The 14,022-nt window shown below is 48.6% G+C and overlaps 1 protein-coding gene across 1 annotated transcript in view; it reads right to left on the reverse strand.

Moving 5' to 3' along the window:
- LOC134409027 (heat shock factor protein 3-like) overlaps positions 1-5,727 on the reverse strand; it is a 30,021-nt gene extending 24,294 nt beyond the window's left edge. The window contains 3 exon segments of the mRNA XM_063141554.1: positions 2,239-2,366; positions 3,295-3,403; positions 5,586-5,727. Coding sequence (XP_062997624.1) covers positions 2,239-2,366; positions 3,295-3,403; positions 5,586-5,723 — 375 coding nt within the window. The 5' untranslated portion in view covers positions 5,724-5,727.
- Between the last annotated feature and the right edge of the window lie 8,295 nt (positions 5,728-14,022).

Here is a 14,022-nt window from a genome sequence, read left to right on the forward strand (position 1 = left end):
AAAGGAGGGGAGCCATTTTCTCAAATATTCACCCTCTACCTCCCTACCAAACATGAACATTCCATGTTCACCCAATCAGAATAATCTACTCTAGTAGGTCCAGTAACTATCAGGTTTTGCTTTGACCTGTTAAGTGGTTGCAGAAGGACGAGGAAAAAGTCTTGTGGTGGATGCAAGATCAGTGCCAAAAGAGTGGGTCGATGCCAAGGAGAAAATGGATAGGCACAAGCACAGTGAGACGGCTCAGAGTGTCAGGGTCCGGGGCGTGGGCGGCAAGGCCTCAGTGCAGGAACGCCAGGGCCGGGATGGACGGCGGTGGAAGCGGTTTGGTGGGAAGGCGTCTGAAGGCAACCAGAGTCCAAGCAGGGCCAGAGGAAAAAGGCAAGGTCCAGAGGCAAGCAGGGTTCAGAGTCCAAAGGCAACCAGAGTCCAGGCAGGGCGTGGAGCTTGTTGGTCTGAGCCTGGATCCTGCAACTACCCTGCAGCCGGCAAGGTGCACTGCGGCCGCCAGGTGGTGCTGCAGGACAGAACCTGACACAGAGGGGCGTTGCCACAGACCCCAGTGATATGTAGGTCTCAGTGGCAGAGACCATTCTGAATGTTGATCCCAGTCACATCCCGGCGAGCACTATCAGTGCCGATCCTAGACACACAATGGTGTCATTCCGGCCCTTGAAGTCAAGGATAATGAACAGCTTCTTCCAAGTCGGGAGAATCCTGATACTCCCTTTCTTGGTCCCGAGAATGTGGCGGCATTTTACTGGTTTCCGGGGAGGATCTCCTGGAGTCCCTAGGAGAGTAGTGCTGTCATAGTCATGCAGACAAGCTGGAGCGTGTTCAGAGGAGGGCAACCAGGATGATCAGGGGTCTGGAAACAAAGCCCTATGAAGAGAGACTGAAAGAACTGGGCCTGTTTAGCCTGGAGAAGAGAAGATTGAGGGGAGACATGAGAGCACTCTTCAAATACTTAAAAGGTTGTCACACAGAGGAGGGCCAGGATCTCTTCTCGATCCTCCCAGAGTGCAAGACACGGAATAACGGGCTCAAGTTAAAGGAAGCCAGATTCCAGCTGGACATCAGGAAAAACTTCCTGAATGTTAGAGCAGTACGACAATGGAATCAGTTGCCTGGTGAGGTTGTGGGCTCTCCCACACTAGAGGCCTTCAAGAGGCAGCTGGACAACCATCTGTCAGGGATGCTTTAGGGTGGATTCCTGCATTGAGCAGGGGGTTGGACTCAATGGCCTTGTAGGCCCCTTCCAACTCTGCTATTCTATGATAGTCAGGGTGGCTGTGGCAAAGAATCGCAGATCTCGCCCTCGGATGTCGATGGTATCGGTGGCACATCAACCGTCTGTATAGACAACTACTTTGCCATCTGAGCTGGGTTATCACCCATAGGGAGTTGGTGGTGTGTCCCTGGTATGGGGGAAGTCCAACACTGGTGGATGTGTTGGGACCCCTCTGGGAACCTTAGCAGGGCATTCTTTATTCTTCTTCTTTTGCTTGACTGGTATCCGAGCCTTTTTTGACAATTTCTTCACCACTGAAGAAGCGAGGGAGCTCCCCTCACCTCTCTGCTATGTTCTTCAATTGGGATGCTAGAGACCATCGGACCTGCTGCTGGCATTTCTTGTGATAGGGGCACCAGCGTGCCCAGATTTTTCGGGTTTATCGCCTCCAGGGCTCTTTTCCACAACTCAGACCTGAGGTGGTCCGCTGTGTGACATCTCATTTGTTTTTAAAATGCTTGGCAGAATTGGCAAGCCTCGACTTTATGACCTTCACCTAAGCAAATGGCAGTTGAAGAAGAACTGAGGAGATGGGCGGGAACCCTCCTGGACATGCGCAGTGGGTCGGTGGGGGAGGGGTTCCTGCCAAAACTCTCTTAGCTATAGAAAGTTCCTGAAGCGAGGCTACACACTGGCGCACAGCCCATATGTTTGATACGCAGAGACCATGAAGAAGAAGTATCTCTTAAACTTTAAATACTGAAAGATGGTAACTAAAAATGATTCGTATGGATGGCCATCACAGCCAGCAATGGGTTGACCCTATAGCCAAAGAACCTGTGGGCAGGAGAAAAATACACTAATGTGCTGAGGAAACAGCTTAAATTCTGCGACTGATGGCTTATTTGCAAAGCTGTGCCTTCCTGCTACCTGCTCCTCACACACGCACGCAGCAGTCACATTTAACACCAGAGGTTTCCACTAAGCTGTGAACTGGGATACAATACCTTCCGCTTTATGCTTGCAAGCAAATTGGCTTTCCCTCGTTTGAAAAACGGGTGCTGAAACTCAATGGCAGAGCTCTTGTTGGATGTCATCATGCCGTTCTCTAGTGCAATCACCTTCCTGAAGCCATCTGCGGAGACATTAAGGAAGTTTAAAGCCTTTGCCTCTGATCCTTTTTCTTATTCCCTGAGCTGTGCCCACTGTCTACACTGTGGCCTCCACTGTTGCTGGACTCCAACTCCCATCAGCCCCAGCCCAAATGGCCAATGGGCAGAGATGTTAATAGACCTGAGGTGCGGAACCTTTTTCAGCCTCAGGGCCAAAATTCAATGTTGGAGAAGCTCTTGGGAGCTGGGGGGGGGGGGGCTTCCAGGGATGGGAGGGGACAAAAATCCCAGTACATTTTAGCTTGAAGCTCTTACTCCCAGCAACCTTTCAGGACAGAAAATGCTGAGCAAAAGCCAGCAACCCACAGAACAAGATGTGGCTGATTAATGGCTGGAACCTGGGAAGGAGAGGTTACCAGGGGGATCCCAGAGGGCCAGAGTTGCATCCCGGGTGGGTGTGATTTAGTCCATGGGCCTGAGTTCCTCAGCCACGTTACAGTTCAATGACGTCAGAAGGGCCACAGGTTTCCCGCCCTGGTTTCTCAAACACCTTTCTTTTGATGCGTTTATAGTGCAATGTTTTTGTGGGTTTTTTTGAAGCATTACAAACATCTGCAATACTGCTTTGTTTCCTGGTGGAAGAAGGTTATCAGGATGTCAGAACAGAACAAAAACCATTTCAGACCCCTTGTCCTTCACAAATGGCTTTGAATGATAGTGTACTCCTTAAGTTTAATTTTAAAAATCCAAATTATTTCACTTTTAGTGGGAAGGGAAATGACAGAGGTAGTTAATTAATTGTTAGACAATCTAGGGGGGTTGGTTCAACTTCAGTGGGTGAACATTTGATTTGTATTTAGCAAATTGTTTGAATCATTTTGGTTTCAGTTTATTAACTAAATGGACATTATGGGGAAAAACAGTACACCGCATAGAGGAGCTGATACTTACAGATGTTGAGCTGACGAATGAAGCTGGACAAGTTGCTGTGTTTGAAGTATTTGGGGAGCAGCTCTTTAGCAAACCTCTGCTCATTCAGAATGCAAAAGTTCTGCCCATTCTAGAAGAATTAAGGGGAGAAAACAGCACAGTAAGGAATAGAAGCTAAACATTTCTATGTCTACTATATACTAAACAGAGATTGATCTAACAGTCATGGGCAGGAAGGAATGGCCACACTTCTTTAAGGGGGAACATGGGGCAATAGCTAGTATATTTTGGTTTGCATGCAAAAATTACTAGATTCAATTTTCCTCTCAGCAAGACATTCCACTCGTTAGGACTTGGGTAAACTCTCTCCCTCTTTTGTCTAACCTACCTCGGAGGATAAATGAGTTAATTTCGTAAAGTTAGTTATACACTGAACAGTGCTACAGAAAATTATGAATGATCCCAAAACCTGACAAATAAATTCATCAGCGGAGCAATTCCTTCAAGATCTGCCACAGCCCAGACGTTCAGGACGGCAGCTGGAACATCCGAGGACAGGGAGTGTTGTAGACACCTTTGCTCTCCCAGGACCACCAGGAGGGAAAACCATGAGAGACATTACGCAGTGGCAGTCTGAGTGAGAAAGCCTCACCTTCGGAGGGAAGAATATCTGGATATATCCCTGCGCAAAGATAAGGATGCATGGAAGTGTGGCTGTGCCACCATACACCAATTTCAATGTACAGATGTGTCGATTTACAGATACATAATTTTTTGGCTGGTTACAGGGAAATGTTCTTAGGCTCTATTCCACTCTTGTTTAGAGGGAGAATGGGCTAGCAGAGTCATTGGTGGGAACTGGCTACTCAGGTTTCCAGACAGAAGGCTATATTCTTTTCTGAGGATGCCTCATTCCCCTCACCATGCTTTCCCTTTCCACAGAACAGGGAACAGAGGGTGGAGGGACAGAAGGGGGCGGGAGAACAAGGATCCCAGGATGATGTTCACGTAGGCTACTGGGACTCCGCCAAACTGCTGGAAAATAAAGAGTAGAGTGCAGTGTGACTACTGGTTTGAGAGAGGCATAGTCCACTTTTTCAGCTCTGTTGGACCCTGTCAGATCAGAGTGGAAATCATCTGATGCGCTATGAAAACCCAGTGCCCTAATTCTGAAAGCAGAGAAAATCCCAGGTGCACCAAAAAAGGGGTTGCCTATAACACTTTGCAAGTTTGCAGGATCGGGACCAAGCCTTATACCCTGTGTCCTCTATGCTGCTGGTCACTTGAACATGTTCCTAAGTGGCTGGCCAGGGAAGAGCAACGGCTACACCAATTGCTCTTGACTCACAGAAGTGTAGATGCAGAAAGAGGGACAAGCGCTGGTGCTGGTAAAGACCATTCTTTTCTTTAATAGACTCTTCTTTAATTAGCTCTACATATTACAGATAAAATTCTTCTTTAAGAGCTGAAGAAAAACACGAGCTGTTAAAATATGTAACAATAACTTTATAACATTTATGTACAATGTGCTGCTTGGGCAAGAGGCCCCTTAGAGAAGAGCTGGCCTTGAATGCCAGAAGAGAAAATGCCCCTCAAGCTCTGGGTAAAGTACAAAAGATCTCTGGCAACACAATCCCGGCCATTAGCATTGGTGACACTGGTGTTCTGCAAGGCTGTGCAACGGTGCTCCAATGACCTGAAGCTCTTATGGGTTGGCACATCAAGTCCTCCGATTAAACTGTGAAGGACATTTGTACCAGAGAACAACTCGACAGCCACTGAAATAAGTCCACTAAATTTGGCAAAAAATAAGTTGTTGGACGTTCTTTAAAAAACCCAACACGAAACAAAAACTGTAGCGCTTCAAAAAAGGAATGTCTCTTTAAAGGAACAGTTTTTTTTAAAGCAGAAGATGCAATGATAAATATATTGTAGACACAAAGTGCTATTTTAGGAAAAGCAGGAGTGCAAAGCAAGAATTTGAAACAAATAAATAGATAAATAAATGACCCCCTGCGCGAGTCACTGCGGCAACAACGCCGCCTCCCGCCTCCCCGAGGGGAAAGGAGGGAATTCTGCCCCGGGCGTGGCTGGAGCACGACTGTTACTGATTTTATTTTATTTTATTCATTCATTCATTACAGCACCATCCACGTCCATCCGAGGCCCCCTCCGCCCCGGCGGCGGCGGCGCCGGACTCTGCCCCGCCCTCCGGAGGACCGTGCCCGCCGCCCTTCTGCATGAGGCGCTGCTCGCGGCGGGAGGGGGCGCCTCCTGCGCCGCTGCAAGTGGTGGTGCGCATGCGCTCTCACCCGGCTCCACGCGATCACGTCGTCGCTCCCAGAATCTTCCACGAGGGCCCAAAGCTTAGCCAGGAAACCCGGCACCGGCGACGCGCCGGGACCTGCCGTCGCCACGGCGGCCGCGACTCCCGCCACCGCCTTCTCCATCCCCGACCCGATTCGGCGTCGGGAAGCCCGTCAGAAGGCGTCGCTCGGTCTACGCAACGTTGCGTGAGGAGTCGTGGCCGTCCATTGGTCGCCCAGAGGCTCAGGCCCCGCCCCTCTTGAGCGGAGCGTGCGGCCTTGTTTTGCCTCACTTCTCGGAAGGGGGAGGAGTCCGGAACTGGCTGTGACGTCGTCGCTGCCGCCGAATACCTGCTAAAAGGGGCGCAGCTGCAGTACGAAGTGTTCTTAACCCTTTCCCTGCTGCTTGTGGTCCAAGGAGCAGGAGCAGTTGGGTGGGTAAAGCAGCCCCCCTCTCACTCCCTGCCTTTTCGCTCTTCGTCTGCGTTAAGGTGGTCAAAAGACCCCCTTTCTGGGAGGAAAGTGTACACAAAACACTCAGGGCTCTGCCACCAGACCCCTCCTCCTTTCCTTCTGTTCATTAATAAAGAGTCATCAGAATGCAGTTGGCCGGTTGCTCAAGGTTGCCCTGCACTTACCACCCCCAGAGCAGGGTTTAGTCTGCTCGACAAATGTAGCAGTTTCCAAAAACACAGCGTCGAAGGCTTGGATCCCAGATCCAAGTTCCCATTATCCCAGATACTTCAGCGCTTGCTCCTTGTTATCACGAAAACCACCCCCAATGGTCAGCAAAGTTAGCTTCGACCGCCCTTGCATGGGGGGCTTATCTGGTACAGTAAGTTACATAAACAGGGCATAGTTGTTCTGCCTTGGGGTTTGCCTAGTCTGGGGAGCCTTCCAGCTGCCTCCTAGCAGACTCAGGCTCCCACCACAGAACCATCTCACCCCTAGCTGCAACATCTTTTTGGGACTGGGAGCTTCAGAGGCAGGCGCCTTTGGGGGCGGGTCCCCTCCGAAGGGGGCGACACCAAGGAGAGGGCCTTTCCCCTTGTTTGTTTGTTTTGTTTTCTCCCCCTACTGACTTATAATTTTGTTGTGTGTTTTAAACTTTCTTTTTAACATTTCTTTCCTATGTTTTAAAATGTATGTTTTAAACTTTATAATACCGCCTTGAGGCCCAGTATTGGGCAAAAGGCGGGATACAAATAAATATAATAAATACGTAAATAAATAATAGTTGTCACAATATTATGTGTTGTTAGCTGTTAGAATTAGTTTCATTTATGGAATGTTATAAAAGATCTTGGTTGTGGATGATGGGTAGGGAAGCTCGTCTTCGATCCGTTGAGGGTGAGTTTCCTCCTACAGGTGTAGTTCAATAAAGAATGGCCACTGAATCTGGACTTGTCGGGTTTTCCTGTTCCCTCCCTTCTGGTTGGGGGTATTACCCTAACACCTGCTTGGGAGGGAAGAGCAAGGCACTCTCTGGGCGGGCCCCTCCCAAGGCGGCAGCCCAAGGGCACGCGCCCCCTAAGCAGGGGGCAGGGAGGGGCCTGCGGGCAGTGGGCGCAGCTGCTCTCCCCAGGAGGATGCACGCTTTCCGGCTCTCTCCTGCATGAGGCGGGAGCAGCAGCCACGCTGCGGGGAAGAAGGAGCACATGGGGGATGACAGGAAGGGGGCAGCAGGTCTGCGTCTGCTGCCAGGAGGTCCCCCCAGAACCCTTCCTCTGGTCAGGACTCAGGAGCCGCAGGTTGGGCCGTCTCCCGTCCTGCGCGGCTGCTGCCCTAATCAGCCCTGCGTAGACTGAGTTTTGGGAGAAAGAGAGAGACAAGCGCCTCGCGTCCGTATGGGTCCTCTTCTCATCTCCCATCCTGCCCTGCTGGACCCCAACAGGATCGGGAGAGAGAAGAAAGGGGGCGGGGGGACGGGGGGGGGAGAAAGGACCTCCTGGCTAAGGAGGGTTCAGGCAGGGAAGAAGAGGGAAGGAGGGTCCAGCAGCACTTCCTTCAGAATGGTTGCTGGAACAATGCCTATCTGCCCTAATCAGGGGCATCGCGGGGTGGGGGGGCGGAGGGGAGCAAGCACCCCCCTAAACAGGAAGGTTGCCACCCCAGTTGCTGGACTCCCGTTATAAGCACTTGCGTTCTGGGACAGCACCGGGGGGACAAGGGGTTGATCTGCTTCCAAGAGGCCTCGGCATGGTGATTAATTGTGGCTTGTTTTAGAAAGATGAGGGGCAGGGTGAGAGGGAGCGTGCGCAAAAGCGAAGAGGAGAGGGAGCATATGCCAGGCAAGGGGTCCTCGCCCTGTGAGGAGAGACTGAAAGAACTGGGTGTATTTAGCCTGGAGAAGAGAAGACTGAAGGGAGACATGATAGGCTTTCTTCAGATAGGTGAGTAGAAAAAGACAGAGGAAAGAAATGGTGGTTCAACTGCTTAATGAGGATGGCAAATTGATAACAGATGACAAAGAAAAGGCTGAAGTGCTCAATTCCTACTTTGCCTCAGTCTTCTCCCAAAAGGGCCGCAGAAGTTGAGGGAGGAGGATTGCAGTTTGAGATTGCAGTGGATTGCAAACCACTTCAACCCTAAAACATTGAAGTGGTCTTGATTATAAATGCCTTTCTCTGTGTTGTGACATACACTAGATTATATATATATATAGACACTTTATAAAGCCTGCTCTCTATTGGTTCTGGGAACATACCATGCTGCAATTATGTAACCCAAACTCACTCTCTCTTCCAATCATTGACTCTTATTGTCTGTTGCCTCAGTTTGTGTGTGAAATTAAAGGCACAATATGATTCATGTTTAGACAGAAAAAAAGTCTACCTTGCCCTAGAATCCCCTAGCTAGCACAGCTGGCTGGGGTATGCTGAGAAGAATTGTAGGAGTTTTTTCTTTGAAAATATCCAAAGAGTTGCACCTTGTGAGTTTAAAAAATATGAACCTCCTCACATGTGTGGAATCATATCTATCTATCTATCTATCTATCTATCTAATTGCACTAGCATCAGGAATAGTGCAGCTGTGCAGTGCGGAAGGTATAACTGCCATTTGAAGTGAAGCAATACATTTTAAGATGCAATAAGACTATTACTTCCAGCATCTAAAATTGCTTAACAACACCATCAGCTTCTCAGCTAGGGCTAGATACCACATGTTTTGATACTGAATTTCCATATCAGTGCAGTCCTTCCACTGTTTAGCCATCTTGCTGCAACATCTACTTTTTATTTATTTATTTATTTATTACATTTTTATACCGCCCAATAGCCGAAGCTCTCTGGGCGGTTCACAAAAATTAAAACCATAATAAAACAACCGACAGGTTAAAAACACAAATACAAAATACAATATAAAAAACACAACCAGGATAAAACCATGCAGCAAAATTGATATAAGATTAAAATACAGAGTTAGAACAGTAAAATTTAAATTTAAGTTAAAATTAAGTGTTAAAATACTGAGAGAATAAAAAGGTCTTCAGCTGGCGGCAAAAAGAGTACAGTGTAGGTGCCAGGCGGACTTCTCTGGGGAGCTCATTCCACAGCTGGGGTGCCACAGCGGAGAAAGCCCTCCTCCTAGTAGCCACATCTAGGAAAATTGATAGGTCCTTATGCAGCGAATTAGGTTGGTGCTATGAAGTATAACAAGTAGAGCATTTTTAGGGTCATAATGCTACTGTTATTGATCATTCCCCAGGTGTCTCTTCCAAGGATGGTTCAGAGGGTGGTTTTCTTGATGGTGCCCTCCCCAATTCTGGAATGTTCGCCCCAGTAATTTGTCTTCCCCATTTTGGAAGACAAGGCCAAGTTAATCAGAACCTAGATTCAATTTGAAAACAGCTGTCTTAACATCACTGTAGAAATTCACTGAGCTGGTTCCCACCATCACCACAGTATACTGTTGCTTCTTTAAGCCATGGTGGGCTGCAACATATCTGGGTGGCCATTTTGAATATTTAACCTCCAGTGGGGGGCTGTCATAGTTTTTGAGGGTTAATGAACCCTGAAATAAGCCATGGATTATTTGAGGGTTGCCTTGCCATCAAGCAATCCCTGCCTTCAGGGACTCATGACAAGCTGGGCACCCATGAGTTCCATTCAAAAATGACACCCATGTCTGCCCAGCATGATGTGACAGCCCCAATGGGTAAATTAAGCCACGATGGGCTGTTGTGTTTTGTGAACAACGGCACTTTATAAAGAGAATGGATAGAGGAGCAAAAGCCAATAATGTCTCTTGAGTGTGTATGCATGTTCTCCCTTAGTTTATGCCTATTAATTTAAATACCCACAGATTGAACAGTTGTTTGCCAGCACTGTAGCTAAGCTACATAAAACAGCTGAAAAGATGTTATCTGATTGGGTGGCACTTTTAAAGCATCTTAAAGGGTACAAATGTACTGTGCTAAGAAGCCTCCAGGCTGGCATGAAACCTGAAAACTTCAACTCTACAGTCTACTCCATCTTAGTCTGTCATACTTTCTTATCACACACTTAATTATTACCAATCTATTATCTAGGGTGACCATATTTTGGAAACCAAAAAGGAGGATAACATGGTCGGCCCCCAAGGGGGCGTGCCCACCCAAACATAACCTTGGTCACATGTCTGATTTTACAGCACACATTTAAGACAAATCTGTTCTACAAAATAATTTTAAAACCTCAATTATTAAAAAATTCCTAAAAAATCAATGGATGAACGGATCTGTTTCAAATTTGGTATGGCTAAAGCTCTATCTAAAACCTATCATGGTGCGAAGTTTCATCTCTTTATCTTTAAAAATGACAATTTTAAAAATAATAATTTTAAAACCTCAATTATTAAAAAATTCCTAAAAAATCAATGGATGAACAGATCTGTTTCAAATTTGATATGACTAAAGCTCTACCTAAAACCTATCATGGTGCGAAGTTTCATCTCTTTATCGTTAAAAATGACGATTTTAAAAATAATAATTTTAAAACCTCAATTATTAAAAAATTCCTAAAAAATCAATGGATGAATGGATCTGTTTCAAATTTGGTATGACTAAAGCCCTTCCTAAGAGCTACCATCGTGCCAAGTTTCATGTCTTTATCTTTAAAAATGACAGTTATAAGCATTTTTGTTAATTCTCATTAGAGCTGCTCTTTGGTTGGGGAAGATTGGGAAAATCCAGATTTCCCCTCCCCCTCCCGGATTTGTCACCAAAATCCTGGACAAATCCGGTCATATGGTCACCCTATATTATCATTTCCCCCTCCGAGCCATAAAGGACTATACAATCATAATTCATCAGGAGTGAAACAACGGCCATTTTGTCCTTGCCTTTTAAAGCTGAAAGTGAAACAAATGCAGGTACATGGATATGCTAATGAGTAATATGGCCAATTGATCTGTGTCGGGCTTTTCCACAGTGCTCCTGCTTCGTGCACCTGCCAATCTACTAACAAAGCGTTATTCCTTCTAGTGCATTCCTGATGCATTGCAAACAAGCCAACACACAAAACCAGACATCTGCTGGTTTTATGACCTAGTGCTAGACTTTGCCCCCTCTTGGCTTCTGTAGCACTCTAATGGTTTCTTTGGAACTTCAGCTGCTGGAACTCTCGTTGTACTTGCTTCTAACCAGCTCTCCTCTTCATCAAAGTAAGAGATCAATCGATCTTCCATTAATTTAATTGAATATTTTTTTGGTTAGCTATAGAAAGGGTTGCTAATAAGGCTGCAAACCCAGGCACACATAACCCGAGTATAAACGAGTGACTTCCAGGTAAAGTTTAACATGCAAAGGATTGGGGTGTAGATCATGAAATATAGCAATGGTTCTGAAATGGAGGGGTTGGGCCTGCTGGAAAATGTCCTGAGGTTTTGGAGAGGGATGCCAAAATGCTAGGGGTGGGTGGTGGGTGGCACAAGGTATAGCGCAGGGCGGATCAGGAGGGGAAGGGAGTGATTTCTGGGGGAGGTGGCTCTCAAAACCTCTCAACGGCTCTCCTTGATAAGAAGTGTTCATTCTACAAGAGGGCCCCATTTGCTTTTACAAATACCTTAAGGGTTTTGTATTGTACTCTGCACCGCTGGAAAGAAGCAAAGTGGCATTTTACATGTTTCTTCTCTGTGTATCTCATTATTGCTTAATTTAACCATTTGTGGCAAGATGCATGTTGCCCCATTATGGAGACAGCCAGGTGGGGTCAGGGAATGCCTTTTATTCAAAGGTGTGTCAGACATTACAGCTCCAATGAGCACTGTGGGAAAGCACTGTGCTTTGTGTGTGCTATGCAGTATGGGCTTCATTAGCAGAGTTGGGTTTACTTTCCACTACAAGGAAGCAGGCTTGGGACTGGTACTGTGAAAGTATGGGGGGTGGAAAGTAGGGGAACCTATGCATGCTTGATCGATCCATAATCAGGTCCAAGGTAATGTGCTTGCTGTAAAAGGACACCCAGAGCCAGAACTACTGAGGGTAGATGAGAATTCTTCTTACTAAATGAACCTAGTACAGATGTTTTTTTACTCCACAGTCATAGAACCATAAAATCAGAATAGTAGAGTTGGAAGGGGCCTCTAAGGCCACCAAGTCCAACTCCCTGCTCAAGGCAGGAATCCCCTTCAAAACATCCCTGGCAGAGGTCTGTCCAGCTCTCAGCAGCGGACCACATTGTGCTGCACCAACAGGTCCTCAGCTGTCGCCAGCATCTGAATCCTGTTCAAGAAATCCATGGCCATGCTCCTGGCCACCATCTTTTCAGTTGCACTGGCCCTGCCTTGGACAGGCAGCAAGGGCTGCAGGATGTCCAGGAGCCCTGCCGCCGCAGAGCCAGGAGGACTGGCTGATGGGCCCCCAGCATGGGCAAACAGGAAAAAACCGGGCAGAAAGGTGCCCAGACGCTGCCCTCTGGCATGGAGGACATCCTCCTCTTCATCCACTACCACCACCGCCAGGATGACAGCTTCCATGGCAGTTGTGGCAGTTTTCCTTCTGGCCACTTTCAAAGCTCTTCTATGGCCATGGGGATGGAGAATGACTGGAGAGCAGCAGTGGGCATGGCTGCTGAGGGGCAGGCTGCTAGCAAACAGGAGGGGTGGGAGTAGCCAGAATCACAGCCTGGGAACAAGGCTCTAAGGACAGGCTGTTATGTCTGCTCCACAGCTGCCCAAGAGGGGAGGGGGAGGGGGAGGGGGGAAAGGTCCGTGTTCCATGGAGAAGATGGGGTGGGGCTGCTGGGTCACTCCGCTGGGGCTGTTTGAGGAATTGGGGGGATTGAAAGGTGGCACCGCCACACAATGCACTCCAAGCGTCTCAGGCGGCACTCAACAGCAGCCAGGAAGTCGTGCACAGAGCACAGGTGGCGCTCCAGCTGCAGGCTGCTGAGGAAGGTGACGCTCAGCAGACTTCACTGTCAGGGGGGATAAGAGAAGGGGGAGAGGAGAGGAGCAACAGCAGGCTACCTGTCCATGCCACCCTCCGCCCACCTGTCCACACACGAACTTTGTGGCTGCAGGAGCCTGGGGTGGCCCCGCAGCTGCTTATAAATAAATAATAATAATAATAATTATGAAGAGTGGGCTGGGCTTGTTGGGCCCATCCTGAATGGGAGGGCACTGAAGGCATCTCGAGGGGCTGAAGGCAGAATGAGGGAAACGAGGGGCCCTCATGAGACATTGCTGGCAGAAGCAACGTTGTCGCGGAACTGGTGGACTGCTTCACCCTTGACCATGCAGCTGCGCTGCAGAGAAGGCATCGCTACGACAATGGCAGGAGGTAGGGGCCTCCTGTCACAATAGGGGTGGGGGAGATACACCTCGGCTGAAGGGGGGAGAGGTCATAGGCTGCCTGCTCCACCTCATGTGGAACGTTGCCCCCAGGCCCTTGCGCACCCTCCTCATCCAAGCCAAGTAGTATGGTGCGGGCACGCTTTGTCAGGCTTCTGGAGCAGTGGTGGGCACCATCTTCACCATCTCCCCATGCCATCCCAGAGGGCCCTGGTGCCACAGGAGCTAGGCCCCATATGCCTGGCCAGCAGGTGGATGCAGGCACCTGCTGGGCTCCTCGGAAGGCCAGTGCTAATGCCCGGATGGCTTCCGTTTGGTGGTCAGTGGCAGCTGTGCACTCACGTATGCCTCTTTTGAGGATGGTGTTGGTGGTGGACATGGCCTCAGTCGTGGCACAGCCTCCCCCGACTCCCTTATGGCCTGAGCGCATCCCTGCATGACTTCAGTGGCTGTGTGCATTGCCCACAAGTGAGGACACACTCCTTGGTGTGTCTGGTCTCGGCAGCCATGCGTGTGAGAAGGTTGTGGATTCTCCCTCTGGTGGCCTCTGTGGCTGTGACCGGATCCTTCACCACCTGCAGCCGGTCTGCTTTGCACTTGTTGTGAAGCCAGGCACATCTCTGCATGTTTGTCAGTGGGTGGGCTTCTGGAGCAGGGCCTGTGTCGTCCG

The sequence above is a fragment of the Elgaria multicarinata genome, chromosome 15 (genome assembly GCF_023053635.1).
Source record: "Elgaria multicarinata webbii isolate HBS135686 ecotype San Diego chromosome 15, rElgMul1.1.pri, whole genome shotgun sequence".
Taxonomy (NCBI): domain Eukaryota; kingdom Metazoa; phylum Chordata; class Lepidosauria; order Squamata; family Anguidae; genus Elgaria; species Elgaria multicarinata.